Below are 21,358 nucleotides of genomic sequence, written 5' to 3' on the forward strand. Positions count from 1 at the left end.
GAGTAGGCTACATATAATACTCTAAATAAGGTACCTCACACAGTCTAATGAGAACTCCGAGATAAAACAAAAATATTTTCGTAAGTTTAAATCACACAGTCAATGCTTAAATTATCCAAAAGAACACAAAAGTCACTGATTATTAATGACTTGCGTTTTTTACTTGAGGACTAATGAAAACGCGAGCTTCTACGCGGTTCCAAGTTCCCAAAGTCGGCGTAGATCAATATGACTGGGATGCTGTGTGGAGCAGCACCGCCTGCCGGAAACTATAAATGGAACACGTTGTTCTTTAAAAAAAAAAAAAGGGTTTCCGCACAGGTATCAGGCGACTTCTTAAAATACAACCGAGTACGGTTTCGGCTAAAAATATACGATACCTGATTTGATAACTAGAAAGACGCAATCATTGCACGCTTTGCTTTCATCAGTAACAATCGTGTCAAAAGTGTGTGTATGTAGGCCGACATATATCCAGTCCAATCCTCAGGTGCGAACAGAAGCGGTCTTTGTCGTCCGTTTTTTGACGTAGCAAAGGTCCCAAGTGTGATTCACTGTATTTAAAAAAAAAAAAAATGCGGTCATGGACATAAATTCCCTATGAATGAATTAAGTGTACGGATGACATAGAAGAAAAACTGAAACAGACACGAAGACACTTTTTTCCAGGCGAGCCAGCACACTGAGGTCACGGGAGGACACTGCTGATGTCCATTCAGAACATTCCTGCTGTGATCACTGGTGTGCTTCTGAACCAGTCAGGTCCTAAACCAGGGCAAAAAATCACCCTCAGTCCACGTTCTATCAAAATCATTATTATTATTATTGAGTTTATTTTCCCCACGCAAGATTCAGCAATTTCAAAAGACATGATTCAAAGCATTGGATGCCGATATCCTTTATTAGAGTAACTGACAAAATTGGTGGATTAGTACACATGTACCACTACGGTGAAACCTATCTGCCTGGCAGTGGAAGAGGGGCTATTTATACAGGAGGAATTTCAGCACAATGGGACTTTATAAAGTTGCTTTCAGATAGAAAAGTTACTTTTTTCCCCCTCTGGTCTGAATTCTTATCCTTGGTAATCTGAATTTGACACAAGGGTAAATCCAGGCTAATTCAACACACATTTGGTTCGCATTGTCAGATTTTAGTGAGATTTGGCATGATTCTTCGAAGAAACCTCTGGAATCTAAATTACACTCCTTTTGGATCCTTATGAAGGGAGATATGGGCTAACAAATTTTGGGCAAATTTATAGCGCTCCATGACTTTGACTTGCTAGATCTACATTACTATTGGTTATATACTGTAGCCATGGTTCTTATATCATTTTAAAGGTATTTTCCCACTCTTTTACATATGACTCTATATTTTACATATTTATGACAACCCCAACATTAAAGGTAACAGAGTTATTATAACCTTGATTATGAGTGATTATAATCTATAATCTGCAAAAAAAGAGAAGAGAACTATATTTTAAAATTGATCTAATTTTCACCAAAGTTAGGTTATAATGTAATAAATAAATAAAAAAACAGAAATTTGGTCTTGGGTTTTTGAGTTTTTGCAGAGATATCATTCCACTGAAATTTTGCATGTCTAACTATGTCTGATAGCACTGATCATGTTCAAAAACATTGTAAGGAAATGGTGATGCAATACCACTCCAGATAAGTAGATATCTTGGCAATTGAGAATGCACATGCATTGCTGCTTCAACAAAGGACATGCAATGTTTCCCAATGTCTGTTAAGCGCTCCACTGGTATTCTGTGTTGCACAAACAACAACACACTTTCTCCAAATGGTGAATATTGTTTTCTGCTTTTCAGACTCCGGACTCCTTCACTTCTTGACCAAGAATTACCGGCAAGCCAAAGCAGTGGCATGAGGACTAAATTTCAGAAGCCTTAATGTAAAATAAAAAAAATTGAACAAGGAACCAGAGACCACTGCCAGCCCAAAATAGTGTTTTTACAAAAGTCATTTGATTTTCATTGAGTCTCTGTGCCACAACAGCCTCATGCACAACTCCTGTGCCCAAGTTATTTCTTCTTCTTGCTCTCCTTCTTTACTTTCTGCCGAATCTGTGGGAGCGGTCCTTTGGGTTTCCTGGCTTGGTCACCGACCCGCGTGTCCTGGGGTTCAACCTCCTAGTTACCCAGACACAGTCGTTACATTTCAGTAACATTAGAAAGCACCTGTACAGCAATGGCGTTTTAGTAACATTAGAACGTTTATTACTGAGAACAGGCCACTCTACACATAGAGGTTTGTCATTTCTTTAGACAAGACAAGGAATTGCCTGGAAAGTTTATTTTCAGCTGACTTTTGAACACAGGTGTGATACAAAAAGATTATGCTCAAAAGTACTTCACATGTGAATGAAATTGACACTATTTTGGGAGCAACTATGATGCCTTATTTGGATAATGGTGCTGTCACCATTTAGATGTACAACTGAAACCGACAGTGTAAATACAGTGGCCAATGACGCAAAAGTGACAGTGGTGACAGTTTGCCCCCTTACCTGTTCGTGATGACTCTTGGATGAGGGTATTATCACAGCAAGAATGCAAATGAGCTGGAACACTGCACCCAAAAAGAGGCCATATCGTAGAAGGCTTTCCAGGAAGGTTGGTTCGGGTACCTCTGGGGGTGAGAGATCCAGGTCGCCCGGCATATCGCTTTTGCAGGTTCACAAGTCTCTCGTTGTTACTTTCCTGCTACAGTCAAACAACAATAACAGGAAAAGTACACAACATGCTAATGTTAATCGCATTCATTAGAGGCCAGAGCTAGCATCAGCAAGCTAGCTGCGCTGTCTCAGAAAAAGTAGTATTTGTTAAATCTTACCTGACGAAAGAATCATTAGCATTAAACACAGTCAGGTAGCATGCTAGCTTTAGGCTCTCTCCAATGCAGCCCATAGCTGCGCCTGACTCATGAAACTCAGATCAAATTGTCAAACTAGGCATTGCAGATCAAATATGAGGCAAGATTCAGCACGTTTTCACCTCAAATGTTTTCAGAAAGATATTTTTAGTGGACTGTTCAGGTGGAATATGAGAAAGTTAATGAACATGTTTCTCCGGTTTGAAAACATTGGGCATAAACCAAACTAGACAATCAGGTAACAGCAGTGTTCCATCATTAAAAAGTAAGGGAACAAATTTGTGGGAGGCAACCATTATCCTACTCAATGTTTTGGTTTACATCTGACATGATGTAGAGGTACCTCCAAAGAGGGAGTCTGGCATCACGACTGGGACAGGGCCAGAGTGGAATCCAGTAAGCATTTTTTATACGTTAGAGGGCAGTGCCAAGCCGCTTTACTGCCAAATTATATTATTTCAGGAATTATGAAATGATTAAAATGTTTCATTATAAAGTTGGCAAACAAACACGTTTACTGGTACAGAAAAAGTGATCTAGGTCATAATTACCTTTAACTCGAGTCTGAAATGTCAATAATCAGAATCCGTTTAAACCATTAACCAATCAGCTGGGACTTGAAACTTACAAAGCGGGATTTATCAAGTGTCCAACGAAAATACTGACCTGGCTATCAGTCAGAACTCTTGAGTTTGAATTCGAATCAACTGCCATAAACGAACACGTAAAACCAACCAGTAAGGAATATTGTTATGCCACTGTTCCAGAACCCAAGAAATGTAAGCAATGTAATGTTAATTGAAATCTATGTTTTCGGTGCAGTCGGGGTCCTACTCTTGTAAATAATGGAATGTTGAGAAAATGCGTTCTTTAAAGGCCACAAAAACAAAGCATCACATTCAAATTCCATATAAGAACAATTATTGTCCACAACACGTTTAAGATTAAACTGATATTTTAATCGGAATATTCATCGTGATTTACGAAAAAAATGTTTCGGTATACCGAACAAACAACAAAGAACTACAAGGTAACAGCTAAAATGTTCGTACCACCAAATCAGTTAGCCACAGCTGGCCTCCGTAGTGCAACGTGCAAAGCGCCCTATTTGAACAGTTTACTTAAAAGCATCCAACATATCACATACTTGTACGTTTGCAGATAATCAGGTATAGATGAGTGGTGAATAGCCTACCTTGGTAGGGGAATCGGAGTCCGTTTTCTAGTTTACAGAAAGATAAGTACAGCGACTGCTCCCAACAACCGGATATTAAATCACAGAATACATCCGGTCTCCAAGCCGGACGGATATTCTTGACAACATCGCCCTCTATTGTTAGGATATTTAATTCACCCAACAGTCGATGTTAGTCGAGGCGGAATACTGATTTACAATATCCCTCAGGGCCGGCTGTAGGCACTGGCGACAGAGGCAGTGCCTTACCCTTTTATTTTTACTATATGTATACGATAATTCATGGTGTATACAGTATATGTATATATAATACACATCGTTTAGATCACTCACCTTCACTTTAATATTTTCTGTACATATGATCAGATGGATTACTTACTTTGGTGAGAACATTGACCAATTTGTTGCCAAACCCCACCCACTCACCCACCACCACTGTGCTGCATACACAAAACTGATTTATTACTGAAATAGTGCTTCAAAGTGATAAATTGAGATCTATTTCACCCAAAGGGGAAGTTTATAGACACACTAATCACGGCAGGGGATGATAAACTTTCTTCATTTCGTTTTCATTATTAAATGAATAAATCGAGACTTTGGCACAGACACATTCAGTCTCTATCTTCATTATAAAATGCCTGCTGCTAATGCTACAGGGGTAGTAGGATGTACCAAACATCTCTCCCACTTACACATTGTAACACAGCTGCAGTGTAGTATATAATGAAAGGTTGCAGGGTTCAGTCCCAGTCAGGACAAACTGTTGTTCCTTTCCGCAAGATGCATAACTTGAATTAAGTCAGGATACAAACAGCTGTTTAAATTTATGCAAAGTACAAAATGTAAGTTGTCCAAGTTGCTTTTGCTAAATACTAAAATGTTGTAATAAAATATGTGCATCCAGTAAATTCTAATTTGGAGTCTCATTATTTTTGGACATGAAATCAGATTAATATATTCAACATACACATTTTATATAGCATTGGTGTACAAGTGACCCATGCTTGCATTTGCAATAAAGAAGTTGAACTGTGATTTAGTAGTGGCCTGTTGAAATTCGTTTCTTGCTCTTTTTCCTGTAAGTTTTTATGTGGTGTTGAAAGGTCATTTTGTTAAATTTGGATATGAATGTCAGTATACAAAGCTCTCCTCATGTTTGGGTTTAACTGTTGCTTCCTGTTTTAATTCTATCTTGTTTTGAATAATCATACTTAACAATATTAAATTAAAAAAAAACATTTTCCAATGAATAAAACTGGATGTTGTGTATTTTATGACAAAAAGATTCTTGGGTGAGTGCTCAATAAATTTAAAATGAGAACCAAAGTAGAAACTCACAAGGAAATAACCTTTATTGAGATATTGCAAGACAAAGATTACACAGGAAGACATCAAAATGCACAAATACATTCATAAAGTTAGTTTTTTTTATTAGTCACACTACTTATAGAATCTTACAGAACATCCATTTGGCCCAACTGGAAAAAAAAAAAACATACATGATTGCATACGATACAAGGAACTGTAAGATATGATGTATGTTTTAGTGTGAATAATGGCAGTGTTGACTTTTGTCATTTGTTGTCTTTTGACATTTAATACCAAATAGTTATTTCTACATTTATTTTGACACAGGGTCAATGCTGAGTGTTTGAGTGTAATGTTCTGCTTTAAGTGCCGTGTGATTCATTTGTTGCTTCAACAGTCTGCCTGCAATGCTGAGCTGGATCTTTTTCTGGAAGAAGATTATAAGGTTATGTGATGCTGTCAGACTTGGAGAGAAAATGGGAGGAGTTTCAGCTGCTCCAAAGCCTCGCCCAACCACCATAAGCTCCTACCCTTCTCCTTTAGCCCCGCCCCTGCCAGTCCTCTCCCTTCCCTGGCTCCAAGGCCAAAACACCTTTAGTTTCTACCCATTGGCCTAGACCCTGTCTCCTCATCTCCCCAATGGCACTGCCCCGATTGTCCCATTGGACCCGCCCCCATCGCCCCCTTGCCCCATCGGCACTGCTCTGTTAGTCCTCTGGATTCCAGAGCTCTGAGGATGACAAAGGAACATCAGCCTCTCACCCACAGGCCCTGTTCCCAAGTGCCTCTCCCCATCGGCCACACCCAAATACCCAGTTGACCCCGCCTCCGCCGGCCCTTGCCCCGCAGACCCCGCCCCTCTCCCCCCAGTGGGCCCCACTGAAGTGTCAGTCCTCGCCGTCCCCGGCCTCGGAGGAGGAGACGCTGTCGAACAGCATGTTGCTCTCCAGCGACAGGCCGCTGAGCCCCGCCACCCTGTTGCGGAGCAGGAAGTGAGTCCTCCTCTGCAGGAGGCGCTGCTGCTCCTGCTTCAGCTCCAGGTACGAGCGCGAGAAGGTGTGGAAGATGGAGGTGACGGGAAAGGCCATGAGCAGGATCCCGCTCAGGATGCTGCTGAGCGCCACCACCTGGCCCGGCACGCTGCGCGGCACCATGTCCCCGTAGCCCACCGTCGTCATGGTGATGACGGCCCACCAGTAGGTGACGGGGACGCTGCTGAAGTCGCGCGAGCCGCCGGCCGCCTCGCTCTCGATGAGGTAGAGCAGCGGGGAGTAGAGGGCGATGGCCACGCACAGGAAGAGGAGGAGCAGGCCGAACTCGCGCGTGCAGCGGCGCGCGGTCAGGCCCAGCGTCTGCAGGCCCAGCGAGTGGCGCGCCAGCCGCATCACGTACAGGATGCGCAGCGCCCGCAGCACCCGCAGCACCAGGCCCACCTTGTCCAGGTAGCTGCTGCCCGAGCCCACCCGCTTCTCGCCCGACGCGCTGTCCACCAGCAGGGTGACGTAGTAGGGCAGGATGGCCAGCACGTCGATCAGGTTGAGCGGCTGCCGCAGGAAGGCCAGCTTGCTGCGGTCCTGGATGAAGCGCAGCGTGAACTCCAGGGAGAACCAGGCCACGCACACCGTCTCCACCATGAAGATGTTGTAGCACATCCTGGAGCACTTGCCCTGGCACACGACAGGAAGTGACACGGGTCAGCAAAAAACCATCAACGAGAGCAAACATAATCCAAAGAAAAGGTAGGACGGTAGCTAACCAAAAGTGGCTTGACAACGATGTATGCTTCCTGTTTGAGGTTCTTGAATGAATGAATGGATGGATGGATGAATGAATCAAGGAATGAAAATTGTATTACCCAGAGCGGGGGAATTTTAACAGGTAGTTGTATACACCTAAAAATATTTCTTTGAACACCTTAAAATTTATATAGATCATACAGAACTAAAACACAAAAGAATATTATGGCAAGGGAGGTTCTGAAGCTTGTTGTCACATCTTGACTGTCTTCAGATAAAGAGATTTAATTTCAAGCTTTTTGTCTTTTAGCCTCACACACAAAAACTTCTGCAGCATGTAAAGAAAACAGAAGTTCAGGTGTCCACGCAACAGCCAACATTATAATGCAAGCGCAAGCACAGTGCTAAGGGGTATTTCTGCAGCAGCATCTGTTGCTAATCAAAGAAGCTAAAACATACACAAAGGTAGTTTTCATTTTTAAGATGAAAGATTTTACATGTGGTTCTTATCGTACGAGCCAGAGGGCCTCTGTGTCACCTAATAACAGTAAACACTTTGCAGTACTTCATGTCTAACACTAGAGAGAACCAGTGTGACAAGCAATATCGACCATGTTGTGAATGCATATTCCTCCCCAGCAAGATAAATAACACCAAATGCACCGGAACAAGAGGCGGGCCAAGCGTGCCTGCTGTAAGACTCATGCCAGTGACCTTTTCTGGAGAGTGAACGGGTGTTTTGAGACGCTGGGCACATATTAATTCAGCACAGCTGCTCCAGGCCATCCTTGTGATTGCACGCTTCTGAAGACAGCTCTGGTTGTGCAATTACAAGCAGTGGTGTAGCTTTGGCTTTTCTTGTCCCAAAAGAGCAAACTTTTAAAACAACAAAAAAAAACACTGGAAAAAAGGAAAAGAGGACAAAAACCAACATCTGTAATTCAACACAGGCATTTGAAAAGCGGCCTCCACATTTATGTATAATAAAATTACAGGCACGCACATGTGCAGTACTGCATTATTCATTATTGCATGTACAGGGTTTGTACAATGTAACGGAAACTCCACATGAAAAGGACTTTGACACAAATACATCACAATTACAAAGGCAGTGACACAAGTGACTCAAATTGAGCAGCAATTGGCAGACATCACCACTTTGATGTATGAGTTTCCATAAGAAGCACGAAGCAACAAAATGTTCCAAAGAGTTCCAAATAGTCAGCGCCCGAATTGTAGGTGCATCGGTCACAAAAAGGCAAAACATTTAATTTGGCAAGGGGAACAGTGTTTCAAATAATGACAACATACACCGAACACGGACAACCTTTATCAACAAAGTGGAACAACGATTGCAGGTCAAAGCTCACCAACAGGGACAGACACTTCACAGGATTAAAATTTAAATGAGCACAGAACTGAATCAATACCTCTGTGACCCTGTCTCAATAAAAACTGCATGGTGAGTTTTCATAGCTGGTATTTATGGCTGAGCTGCCATTCGGACACCACTTGTATCCTCGGCTAATGCACAAAGACATAGACTCGGGTAAGAAACACGAACTGGACCAGTGAGCAATCGGGAAAAAAGTAATACAGTCTTTACATCTTCTTCTTCCTACATCTGATTGGTTTATATTTAGAAAACATCAAAGGTCAACTGTTAAACAAAAGACATCTAATGGGAGTCATTAGCTTCAATGACTGCTCTGCGTGGTCATATGATGGCCAAGGAATATGAAGCCATTTTATAAGACCAGGTGTACCCTATGGTGCAAACACTGTTCTGGGGACATCATGAGGGATCTAGACAACATTGAAGCAGATCTAAACATAACTGAAGCTTTAAAGGAAGTTCTTGGGCTCAGAGTGCAAAGTAGATGCTCTTTGATCTATCAAAGAACTAGAGGCTTTCCTTCTTGAAGTACGGTCCAATGTCCCACTACATACCATTCAGAACTTGTGTGGCAGCATTCCAAGAAGCACTGCAGCTATTCTGAAGACAAAGGGTGGCCTTAGACCTTATTCGTGATTTGACATTCATATGGTGTTCCCATTATTTTGTCCATTCCCTGTACATACATAGATGAACTCTGTACTACCTTCTACATCATGACATCTCAGTGTGCAAAAGAGGATGTCTTACATTGGTTGTTGCCAAAGTAGTTTACATAGGGCATTCCTGAGTCAACCATATCTCTTGGGATTATTGCGTAACATTAAATGATTAATCTCCCCAAAAAGGTCTTGACACACTACTGAAAAGTTGGTGCGAATGACTAGAAAATTTTACCAGTGCATTTGCTGCTCAATATTTGCGGTGCTACACTGGATTTAATTTAGAAGTCAAATCGTTTCAATTAAACGGTGTAAATCAGCAGCTGGTTTTATGTGTGTCCGTCTGCAGCAGGGCCGCAGGGTCCTTTAGGGGGGGCATATGCTGAAAATAAAAACTGGCACCTGTGGTAAGAGGGACTGTATAAGACTAGCTGCAGCCAAAAGGGCTCTTTTGCTATCAGGTCGGAGGGATGTGCTTCAGAACATTTTGCTGTCTATTTGGCACCTGCCAGATGCACAGTTCGGCTTTGGCTCTGGGTCCAAATCAGCTCCCCCCCCCCCCCCCCCCGATCTGGTTTCAGCAAGATCCTTAGCACAGCAATGTGTCTGTGTGCTTATTTACCTAAGTACGTGTCCCTGATCGTGCGGTGCAGTACTTTCTCAAGAGTGAACGGATAATCGACAGCGTGCTCCTACATGCAATGCGTGCTAAATAAGCTAAATACGCCTCTACTCCTCAGTCTATTTTTTCCATACCTGTGAGGATTACGGTTAAATTATCGCCCAAACCCATGTCAAACTTGATAATGAGCAAATGGGTTCAATTAGCCGGAGAGCTCCGCGGTTGCGGGAGACTGGGGAACTCTGACAACGCATCGCTCAAATTAGATGACCTTCTCGGAATGCGCGTGCTTCAACTTATCACTATTGTCAAATCAAAACCCCCACACCGGCACACCGCTCGGGTCTTTTAATTAGAACAGAACCCGCATTGTGACCGTCACAGCTGTACTATACGACAAGTGTTACCCAGGGAAGGAACCCGTCTAAAATTTTAAGGGAACTCGCCAGGCCATGTAAGGACAAAGGGAAATGAAAGTAAGCTTGGTGTATTAACATACCTGCGTATAGGTACAAAGGGGAAAAGATATGACAGGAGGGGGATTAGGGGAGAGAATAAATGTGAGCCAAAAGCTTCTCTTCTGGCACATTTGAATATATTGAGTAATGACCATGACCGACTGTGGAGACAGCCAGCCTGGCTCATAATGGCTAGTGAGTATTGAACCATCAACATAAGACCTATTTTAATCTAGCTGTCCAGCACCAGATATGCACGAGGCCTCACTCCTGTGACTGCAGGCCTGAGGAAATGATAGATAAGATGTGATAACCGCTCCTGAGCTCACAGAACATCTGCTTCGATGGTACAGACAGATTACAGAGACACACACACACACGCACGTGCGCACACACGCACAGAAACATGAGCACACACAGACGCATACGCATACACACACACACACACACATGCACACCCACACAGATACATGAGCACACACACACACATACGCATACACACACACACACGAGCACACGCACACATGCCCACACACGCATACGCATACGCATACACACGCAGAAATTACATACAGTGTATCTAGATGGTCCTTATAGATGAACTCCATAGCTTCACAATTTTAGCATGTATATAACAAGTAGAAAATGACTTCCTGACTTCCAACACAATGAACTGTTTTTAATGTAGATTTAGCATTCCCTCAGCACTGAACGCACAGTTCCAGCCATTGTGGCCATTTGTCTGGAATGATACTGGAGTCTAGCTTGAGATAGAATGCAGTTATATAAAATGCAGGGTATTTGCCCCTGATTCACAATATATGTTTAGCCTGATAACCATGCAGCGATTCTTGAGGTTATACTATTTTAATTATTTTCGCAACGGCTAAACAACGGTGTATAATTTCAAAATTACGGTGTGAGCCATCCCAAACTGACAGAGAGGCCCATTGCATTGATATGACTGGTCTACAATGACTGAACGGTGCATATTAGGGAATATAAATGAATGAATGAATGAATGAAAAGCTGGAGAAAGTATGGAAGCTGCTTCCTTCATACACGAGCTGTCTAGTGTACCGACAGATCGATGCACAGTGGAACAGTGATTCAAAATGAATCCATGAATGAGGAACGACTCAGCATTTTCATCTTGTGTAGTGAACAGTAAATGAAACACATGAATACTGTAGTTCCTGTTGTGACATGGTTAAAAGACAGAAGCAACACAAGCTATAAACTCAATAAGAGAAAATGTATTAAAATTTATAGGTTTCACTGAGCACAGTTCATTTCAATGCAGCACAAGTTCTGTTACCCAGTGCTTTCACGTGTGTGTGTGTGTGTGTGTGTGTGAGTGTGAGTGTGTGTGTGTCTAATAGCTTTTTCCTGAAATGCTGCTGAGAGAGAGAAGCAGACACAAGGTCGATAAGCGATTAATACATTAAGAAATGTAACTTAAGTAATAACTCTTTTTGACAATTAATTCTTTTTTTTGTACTTCTACAAAAAAAACATAAATCCATAATTTATGGACACATACGGCATGAAAAATAAAGCCAGCCACATTGCCTTTAATTAAATCTTCGATTACACAAGATCTTAGAATGATAGGGTTCCCTCTGCAGACACAATAGCTTAAGGCATGCATTACAATGTTCCAATCCCATAGCATGTTGAAAAAAATAATTTCAGGTGTTATTACATAACAAAATAGCTAAATAAAGTGCATTTCCTTATTAATAACACTTTTCTGATAAAACTGTCAGATTGAACCCCATAATTCTAAACTCTCGATAAACAAAAGGAAAAAGATGTTTTTAGAGTAACTCAGACAATAACTCAGGCACAGCGGGCAGCGATTAAAAAGTACATACAGCACTCAGGGGGCTGTGCATAGTATTCGCACATCTCTGTGTAAGTAAACAGGAAGTGAAGGGACTTAGACCCGGAAGTAATTCGGCGAGTTAGGTTACCTCCTCCTCCTCCTCCCTCATGGCCGGCATGGTGCTGATGGACAGGTTGACGGCGGTGACGGTGACGAAGAGCACCGACAGGCAGGCAAAGATCTTCCCCGGCAGGCCGGAGTGCGGCCTCTCCACCATGTCCCTGAGCCGGGCCATGCAGAGGCCCGGGCGCGACTCGGCCCCGTCGGGGCCCTCCCGGGGCCCGTCGCCGTCCCCGTCGCCGTCCCCCGCCTCGTCCTCCAGCTCCTCGGCCCGGTCCAGCTCCTCGAACTCCTCCACGCGCTGGAGCAGCTTGCGGCGGCAGCACCACTCCAGGCTCTCCTCGGCCACGCCCCAGTAGAGCAGCTCGTCGCGGAAGGACAGCGCGCAGGTCTCCCGCAGCAGCCGCAGCTTGCCCGCCCGCAGGAAGGTGAGGATGGCGCGGAAGGCGCAGGGGTTGCGGTCGAAGAAGAACTCGTTGCGCGCCACGTCGTAGTCGTCGCACACGCGCATGATCTCGTCGAAGCTGGCGCAGGGGCGGAGCCGGCCCAGCCGCGTCAGCGGGAAGCCCTCCAGCGTGGCCCAGGGCAGCTGGCACCGCAGCCCGCCCACGTTGATGATGGCGTGCAGCCGGCGGGAGGAGGGGGGCGGGATGGGGGCGGGGTCGGCGCCCCTCCCCTCGCCTGAGGGGAGGAGCCGGGCCCTCTTGTAGAAGACGCCCTTGAGGGCCTCGCGCTCCTGGAGCGGGGGAGGGGGGTTGAGGGAGGTGTCGGAGGCGCAGCTCAGGGCGCTGTAGTCGTAGTCCGAGCCGTCTCCCGCCAGCAGCGTCATGGTAACCGGCCTCCGGCGCTGTCACATCACGATGGCCCCGCCCACCTCCTGCCTCTGTCTCTATCGGTTAGTCACACCCCCACCTACTGGAAGAGATACAAAAAAAGAAAACTAATAGAAAAAAAAGATTTCTATTTCACACCTCCGTGGGAAAGAAAGTCTCACATTTGTTCTGCTCGGGAAGGTTATAACAAAGGCAGAGTGTTCGTGAAAAGGAAAGACAGAAAGAAAAAAACTTGGCAAAAGCAGCAGATATGTGAGTATCACAGGCCTGGGAAGAATATTTACAGTCAAACTAGATACCGATTCTCAAATAACAAAATGAATCTTGGCTCAACTGACGCTGAACCCTGAGGGTTTATTGTGGGTTTAGTGGCCCTGCCTGTGCCAAGTCTAAAACTATATTCCCAAACCTACTTACACCTCAATATTCTCAATACTCTTTGCACCTTTAACACTTAACATTACGTAGTGACTACTAGTATCATGACATCATTTCTGCTCACTGCCTAAACCTTTCCATATGCACTATTGTAATTTTAGCAACTGCTAAGTCTAAATGTAAGTGTAATATTGGTAACAAATACAAAATATTAAACCAAGATTTCAAGAATATGTAATATAAGGATATCATTTGTGACAGATTAAAATAATAATAAACAATAAGTAGAAAAGCACAAAATTGCTTCATTTGTATAAATGTAAAAACACTAATACATACACTAAAAAAATCTAAGATTCAGGTTCAAATGAATGAAATACAGTAAAAGTATAAATCAGTAAACACAATTTATCAAGAAATCATGTGATTCAACCACATTTCGTATGAACTAGAACACTAGAAATGAAACCAAAAAGCAGGAATCCATTTTCAGTTGAACTGTGAAAATCTCTGCCTGGCCTTTTCAAGGTCGCCTCACACTGATGTCGCTTGATGGGACTGTTTCCACTTTAATCCACTTCTGATGGCCCTTCTAATGAATACAAAGTGCAAAGATATGTTTCATCAATAACCCACTGCGAGGTCTCAGGACTGAATAAGATTAATTTCATCCCCGCAATGGAGAGAGCGAGCCCTTGGGCAGAGTGAGGCAGAGTACCGGTAAAGATCAATATTTAACCTATACAAATGCAGCTGTAACTGTGGCTGGACTCAGGGCCTGGGGCACCCTGGTGATCTTTAGCATGAGAATTCCTCTATTACCGAGATCACTGAAGCGATCTCATGGTGGAAAGTGTGTTTCAGAAAGGATGGAGGTTTGGGTTATGAGGGGGGCCCGAGATTTTCTCGTAGAGTCTATTTCGGAAGCCCCTCACGACGAGGACGCGTGCGCATCCACGTGTGTCCTGCGTGTACACATACGGACTCGCCCACACATGTACAGACGCCCACTCAGACAGACACACGCAGATGTACACACAACACAGACACGACTCTCTCTCTCTCACACGCATGCACACGCACAGGCACACACACGCACACACACACTGCTTCATTGTAATTAGGCCTGCTGTACTGCCTTTATGAAGCACAAAAGGGGCAGAAACAGCTTTTACTGAAAGAGCACACTGGTAAACTCATTCAGTATAACCTGTCTTTTTTCATACTAATCCATGGGTCACATCAGATACTGGTTCTGTGTGGTGAAGCGGAACGAGAAAAAATGAAGAGCAGTCTAAAGACAATCTTGCTTTTCTCCTTCAAGCCGTCATATTAATTCTAAAAATGTGCATTATTGATTTCAGCATCACACATACCTGGGTCAGCAGTTAGATTTACAGAATGATGATCCAATTACTGGAAACAAAGAATAAGGAAAAGCCTAGAATAGGGGCCCAGAGATGTGACTGATGCTGCAGTCACCAAAGGGCTTTTCAGCATTATCATTTCAGCCTTCAATTTCCACTTTTCCGCCACTTAAAACAGAAAGGTCATTTCAAAATTCACTCTGAAAGCATTTGGGCACTTTTGACAGTGGATACAATTTTGTAATGGCCAACTACTATTACAATCACTTCCGAGCACTTCTGCCTGCATTTTCTTCTGAAATGCCATGGCAACTAAATGCCAGTTACAAAAAAAAAACTATAATAAATAAATAAAAGCGTTTAAAGAAGCGCTTTTGTATCTCTGGCGCGCCTCTTCCCCTTCAGAGGCCTCCAGGCTCGCGTCCAAACTAATTAAAGCAATTACGGTGATTAAGGAGCGCCAGGTTACAGATTAGCGTCTGTGCCCTTGTGCGGTCGGCCACCAATCACGGCTTGAGGAATGGCTCTGCGGGCCGAAATCAGGGACGCACGCGTCCGCGGTGGAGGATGATTGCTGAGCGCCTCCCGAGCCCGGCCCTGAACATGAAGGATTGCGCTCGGCCTTTTGTTTCAGGCCTGTCAAATTAGAGCAAACTCCTCGGAGCTCCGCCCTTAGTCATCCCCCCTCTCCCCGGCGCACGCTAGCCCCTTCCCCGCCAGCCGCCCGCTCCAACCGCTGTCCGTACCCTGGGTAACTGGAGAGGCCTCGCTCGGAGGAGGCGTACTCGTGGACAGAGTGGAGCTGGGGGCGGAGCCAAGGACCCCGCAAGACTGCCTGTCTGTGAGGCGCTGCGGTGCATCACTGTGCAAGCAGCGTTCGCAGTTGTTGTTTTTTCATTGTCCGTCTGTATAGAGCGCCAATCACTCGTTACACTCTATACGGGTGGCTTGCCTCATTGTTTTTTTATATATTTTTTTTTAAAATATATTTTTGACTTTTTGGAGATCTGTAACAGAGGGACCCAGAAAGGCATTCACTTCCATTCCCGACTTTGACATCACAAGGGACATGATTGACACTTTCTATTGTAGTACTCATGTCAACCATGTTTTCCATGGGTTTAACTTAGTCTTTCACAAACAGTGCCAGAGCGCTTGATGTGTTCTATTGGTTATTAAGGATCATGGATGTCAACACACGCGATCAAACTCAGCAGCTGCCAATCCCACCTTCTGGTGTCTTTGGTCGGCCTCAGCAACCGCATGTTCTCATACTCAACCAATCGCATGCACACACATCACTACATGTTCTTATACTCAACCAATCGCATGCACACACATCACTACATGTTCTTATACTCAACCAATCGCATGCACACATCACTACATGAGCATACTCAACCAATCGCACACACACACCTCACTACATGTTCTCATACTCAACCAATCTCATACACACATCACTAAATGTTCTCATACTCAACCAAAAATATACTTTTTTTGGGGAAGGCTCACAATGGGAAAATATACACTTGCCACAGGCCTATACAATGTTATTTGTTGTTTATCTATTATTGGGTCAAAAATAAAATCACAGTCAGGTTATCACCAACTCCATCATATTTAGGTCCTGGATTCGCAAAATGAGGTTGCGGCAAGTTTTATCTGGGATGTAAGATAAGGGAGAAGCATTTAATTTGTTGGCTACCTCCACCAGCAAAAGTGGTGAAGGGAAGCAAACATTGGCAGATGTAAGCTACAGATCAAAGTGAAAAACTAGACAATGTTATCTCCATTAGAAGTTGCTCCAGTCTAGATAGTAATTTACTAGTTAACGTATGTGGGTGTAATGATTTCGACTAAAACTTGAAAATTGAAGAAAAAACGAGTATTCGAGTCAACATATGAAAAGAACACACAGGATCAGATTAATTCTGTTTTATTGTGGATAAAGAATGAGAGATTCTTCAACCAGAAAATGTTTCCATCTCTACTGTATCATAATTATCAGCAGTGCCAGAGTCTGGACACACATACGACTGAGAGAAAGAGATCATGTCTAACTTTATCTAACAACATAGCTACAGTAAGCCCACGTCCCTCAGACACTTAATAGCCCATGCTAACGATAATTAAATGGAGCTGAAAAACCACCTTCTCCTCCCCAGGTCAGTGCTGACATCCTGCTTTCACTGCAGTGTATGATGAAAACACAAATAGATCTGCACGGTTGCCGCTCTAGCCTACTTTCACTCTAATTTGATACACGGTTAGCCTACCTTTCATTCTCAGCCAGTTTTGGAGGATATGAACCACTATTAGCCCATTTGTTATTTATCTCAGATAACCAAAAGAACATCCCATTTGCCATTTTCTATTAAACACTAGTCAGTGCAACCTATTACAGATGATGTCATAATTCAAAGAGTGTAATAGTTCTTGTTATTAAAAATTGTGTTTCATAAGACCTATTTTTGTTGTTTATAAATGTTTCTAAAAAAAGTTATTCTTTTTTTTATAAACTTGGCCAAAAAATTAATTTTATTACACATTTTCATTGAAAATGACCAGAAATAGGCTTCTAGATAGCAATTTTTCAAACTTTTCTCCTGCTGGACCATGGTCCCGGAGCCCCCAAAGTTTTAGCAAGAATTCGGGTGTTTCCATCCCAGTTTGTAGACTGCTGAAAAGGTGTGGGCGTAGTACCGCTCCGTATACTATACTCAGGCCTTTTCTCCCTCGGCCAATCACATGCCTCCTACTACAGCGCGCTTCTGTGCGATGCTTCAGTCTGCAGAAATGTGTGTGCAGCTCAACAGATGGCCCCTGCACATTTACGGAAGGAACACAGTGTTACACAGCCTGGTCGTGGCATGTCTGTCACATGTAGATGTAGACTTTGACAGCATCCTAGCAACGTTTTCACGCAGAAGTTGTTTTTCTTTAAGAAGTAATCCACATGCATTTCACTCATTAATCACACAAGAGAGCCTAAAATTTAAGTAGCCATGCAAACAATGGCCTATATCGTTTTGGTTAAATTCTAGCTCTGTTAGCCAGTTATGAATCTGTTGACAAGGGCAACTATTAGAGGCAATCTGGAGACGTGCTGCTCTAAATACAGGCGGGAAAAAAATCTATTATTTTGAAGCAACAGATGAGGTGACGCGGAGCGGCAGGGAATGTTGAGGGAATGCGGAGTGGCAGCCTGGTCTGAGGTCTGTCTTTCCTCCCTGCGCCACTGCCGCCGCGGGGCACATTCTCCAGATTGCCTGTGAGTCACTTGCTTTCCCAGTCCATCTCCGATATCATGCCTGCAATAATTTCATACTTCAAAGTTTCCGCTCCCAGCCGCCACGAGTTATAAATTGATGGTGCGTGAAAGCACTCCCGAAAATAAGCGCTCTTTTGTCAGCATCCCGCCGACCGTTCGGAACGGAATGCTTGGATGAGAAGAAACTCGGTTGTCACTTGTTACGTTAGCCTTCGTTTCCCGGGGCTAAACTGAACACCCATCAGAAAAAAAACCTGTTATCTATCATTTCTTCTGTCGTTGCATTTTTCAGTTACATCCACAAAATGCTCATTCCACAGCTGTTCACCGAAAATGAACAATTTAAAGAAGTGCTGTCATTTTTCGAAAGCACCAAATCAATAGATAATTACAGCTTTTAGATTTACACACGCCAATTTGTTTCATGTGCTGGAAAGAAAGACAAAATAGACAAAATAAAATGCAATCATTTTTTCTCCGAGCATGCACATCATTATATGTAATCATAAATATTATTTTGCATTTTACATGGAGTCTGAGAACCTTTGTTGCTTCTTGTCTATATGTAAAAAGTATACCATATGGCTAATGGTAAACTGTAAACTTTCTCAAAACAGATGAAATATCCACATAAATCACCCAAAAACATATAGAAATAACTATTCATGCGCAGCTAAATGCATACATATATACCACTATTATCCAGTGGCCAAAAACCTGATCAACATCAGTGGAATAAAGCAGACAAATATGGTAAGCCAGAAGAAATGTCAATATTCAAAAGAGTTTGTGAGATGAAATTTGGTGAAATCTATTGGTCAGGAAGAAGATTAAGAGAGGAGGGGATATCTTACCTGGGGGGCCTCTTCCCCCAACATACTCTAACTATGACAAAGGGGGAGTCATTTTCTGAAGAAAAAAAAACATGCAATGGTCTATTTCCCATTGGTAAAGTACAACGTTTAAAACATGCTTGAGTTCACATATTGTTTAATTGTAAAAAGTAATTTATGTTAATCACTTTTGTTACATTTTGAGTAGGCTGAGAGAAATTCATCGAAGATTGGTTGGTAACAAAAATGACATTTATTAGACTGTTTCTTTAGAAAAATTCATATTAAATATGTGAATAGATTTTAAAAAATACACCATCATCTGTGTAACATAATTAAAATGTAATTTGAATAGCAATGGCATAAAATGACATGGCTTTGTCTTGTCAATTCTTCAAGTCAACTATTTGTTAGCTGAACTAATTTTCAGCACAGAATTGAGTTTAATATAAAAGGAATGGTGATTCAGATGAATTAAATATTAAAAGCCTTCTGGTGTGTGTGTGAGCGCATGTGTGTGTGTCTGTCTGTCTGGCTGTCTTTATCAATCTATTTTAGCTTATTGGACTAAGAATTTACATATAATACAGAGATTGGCAAATTCATTGCAAATTACATTCATTGTGTAACTGCAACTACACATTCATTGTGTAGTTTTGTAAATGATTTATATATTCATTTCAAAGCAGGGACTGTATCATTAATCTAAAACCAGTGGTCTCTGTGCTAATAGGTCTGTGAAGAAGTAAAGGAAGACATTTCAGACTTTGGTTAGCATTAGTTACACAGTAATTACACAAGCAAACCGCCTTTTCACTGTCATGTTGCTATTTCATTACTTTTAATGCATTAGGTATATGCAAGGACGATACTGTAGTGTACATAGACAGCATCCTAAATAGTCCTGAAGCACAATTCTGAAATGACTGCCTCACACAGCCCAGTTCCCAAGGGCCTCTTAGACTTGCAAAGCAAATGGATTAATGCAAATCGACTGTGCCTCTCCTGGAAAAGGGTAAACCACAGTAAACTATATGTAATTAGTAATTATTCCCCTAACTATGAAAAAAGCGATAAAAAAAAACTCTACTCTTCTACTCCTATGAAATCTTTCACACTACTGTATTCCCCACCCCCAATACAATTTTCTACTATGGTATTTCCCTTCTAATTTCTCAGTGAAAGTTAGTGTGCAACCTTTTTCCCTCTCTTTTTTCCCACACAGGTTCAGAGCCTTCCTCTCCACCCACATTATCGCTTCGGCTCTCCAGCTGATCCATTAAGCCTCTCGGGGGACTCCAGTTCCCATCACCGCCGGCGGTCTGTCCGTCTTTACCGGAGCCGACTCGAAACCCGCCAAAAGGAAATCCGTGCAAATGTACTCTGCCGGATTCGCCAATCCCAGTCCGGTGGGGGGGGGGGGGGGTGGGGCACGACAGACACGCCGCCTGAGAAGCCCCAGCCCCAGCCCCTTCTCTTTCACAAGGTACCATAGCCAAACACGTGCCCACTCGTTCCTCACATGCGTGTTTATCTATTAATACTGTGTATCACCCATCGCACAAGATAAAAACATTACACAGGGTGGCACAGCCGGATGGCACGTCATTCTGATTTGTTTCTTTCTTACTTTCTTTTCTTGACTACATAAGGTGAGTTCTGTTTTTTTTTGGAAGCCTTTTTCTGTTACATTCTCCATGGTGGTGGGGGATGTCTTTTTGCACCTCTGGCCTCTGGCTGTCTTTCCCCTTTAGCCTTTTGTACCCAGATTCTATATTAACACTTTAAAAAAGAGCTTTTTACAATGTGAAAAAATAAATAAATATCAGAACAACACGCCTGGAGCAAAACTGACACTGAAAGACCTGCGCTTTTCAGGAACTTCAGCGAGAGCTGGAGGAAAAAGCACATCTTTCACATATCAGTGGGAGGACTTAATAAATGGCTGAATACATTGAAGCAAGAAACATCTCTGTGATTGCCTTTCTGTCACACATCAGAGAATAGCACTTACCTGACAATCACCTTCTTTCCTTTACTGCTACGCTGCTGTCTTACTATATTCCTATCTCGCCTTTGTCTTTCTGTATTATAAACCTGCATCTTATTGTCTTTTAACCTGTACCTTTCAAGGACAATTCACTTTCTGGGTTTTAGTAGAATGATGTCAGTTTTCGCCGGGTTTTTCCTGCATAGAGCACGCTGAGGCGGCCATCTCCATCAAATTTTGTGCCGCCTCCACAAAAGTCTGACCAGTGTGGGCATGAAAACGCATTATAAATACAAGCCTTGCACACGGTGGATTTCCATCGCTTGTAACTGCAATGGGGTGACTGCTCTGATGTGGCGCTGTGTCGTACTTAGCACGATGCGCCAGGAAGAGTGCTACTGAAGAGCAGCGCAAAGCTGGAGCAGCTGATTCCACCACACAAAGGATCAAGG

The 21,358-nt window shown here is 43.0% G+C and overlaps 2 protein-coding genes across 4 annotated transcripts in view; both read right to left on the minus strand.

Moving 5' to 3' along the window:
• Positions 1 to 882: 882 nt before the first annotated feature.
• Positions 883 to 4,209, minus strand: manbal (mannosidase beta like). 2 transcript variants are annotated; one of them, XM_035382927.1, is made up of 3 exons: positions 4,099 to 4,209; positions 2,539 to 2,734; positions 883 to 2,161 (listed from the first exon to the last, which is right to left on the minus strand). In XM_035382927.1, exons 2-3 carry the CDS (start codon positions 2,689 to 2,691, stop codon positions 2,054 to 2,056), a joined length of 261 nt encoding a protein of 86 aa, XP_035238818.1. In that variant the 5' UTR covers positions 2,692 to 2,734; positions 4,099 to 4,209; the 3' UTR covers positions 883 to 2,053. The 2 variants fall into 2 exon arrangements, with proteins under 2 accessions (XP_035238818.1, XP_035238819.1); XM_035382928.1 differs by having other exon boundaries at positions 2,539 to 2,731; positions 4,099 to 4,183.
• Positions 4,210 to 5,428: 1,219 nt separating this feature from the next.
• LOC118208343 (potassium voltage-gated channel subfamily G member 1-like) overlaps positions 5,429 to 21,358 on the minus strand; it is a 29,681-nt gene continuing 13,751 nt past the window's right edge. Inside the window, exons 2-3 of one of the 2 annotated variants that reach the window (XM_035382926.1) lie at positions 12,260 to 13,143; positions 5,429 to 7,076 (exon numbers count right to left, since the gene is read on the minus strand). In XM_035382926.1, the coding sequence (XP_035238817.1) occupies positions 6,297 to 7,076; positions 12,260 to 13,060 (1,581 nt within the window). In that variant the 5' untranslated portion in view covers positions 13,061 to 13,143 and the 3' untranslated portion in view covers positions 5,429 to 6,296. Of the gene's footprint in view, positions 7,077 to 12,259; positions 13,147 to 21,358 lie in introns of both variants that reach the window. The other variant, XM_035382924.1, reaches the window with a different exon arrangement.

The sequence above is a fragment of the Anguilla anguilla genome, chromosome 11 (assembly GCF_013347855.1).
Source record: "Anguilla anguilla isolate fAngAng1 chromosome 11, fAngAng1.pri, whole genome shotgun sequence".
NCBI classification, from domain to species: Eukaryota; Metazoa; Chordata; class Actinopteri; order Anguilliformes; family Anguillidae; genus Anguilla; species Anguilla anguilla.

Excerpts from the sequence above, each read along its gene's own strand:
- manbal (XM_035382927.1), bottom strand. The coding sequence starts at position 2,691 with ATGCCGGGCGACCTGGATCTCTCACCCCCAGAGGTACCCGAACCAACC. Across the intron at positions 2,162-2,538 it reads CCAAGAGTCATCACGAACAG|GAGGTTGAACCCCAGGACAC; the intron begins GTAAGGGGGCAA and ends CTGGGTAACTAG.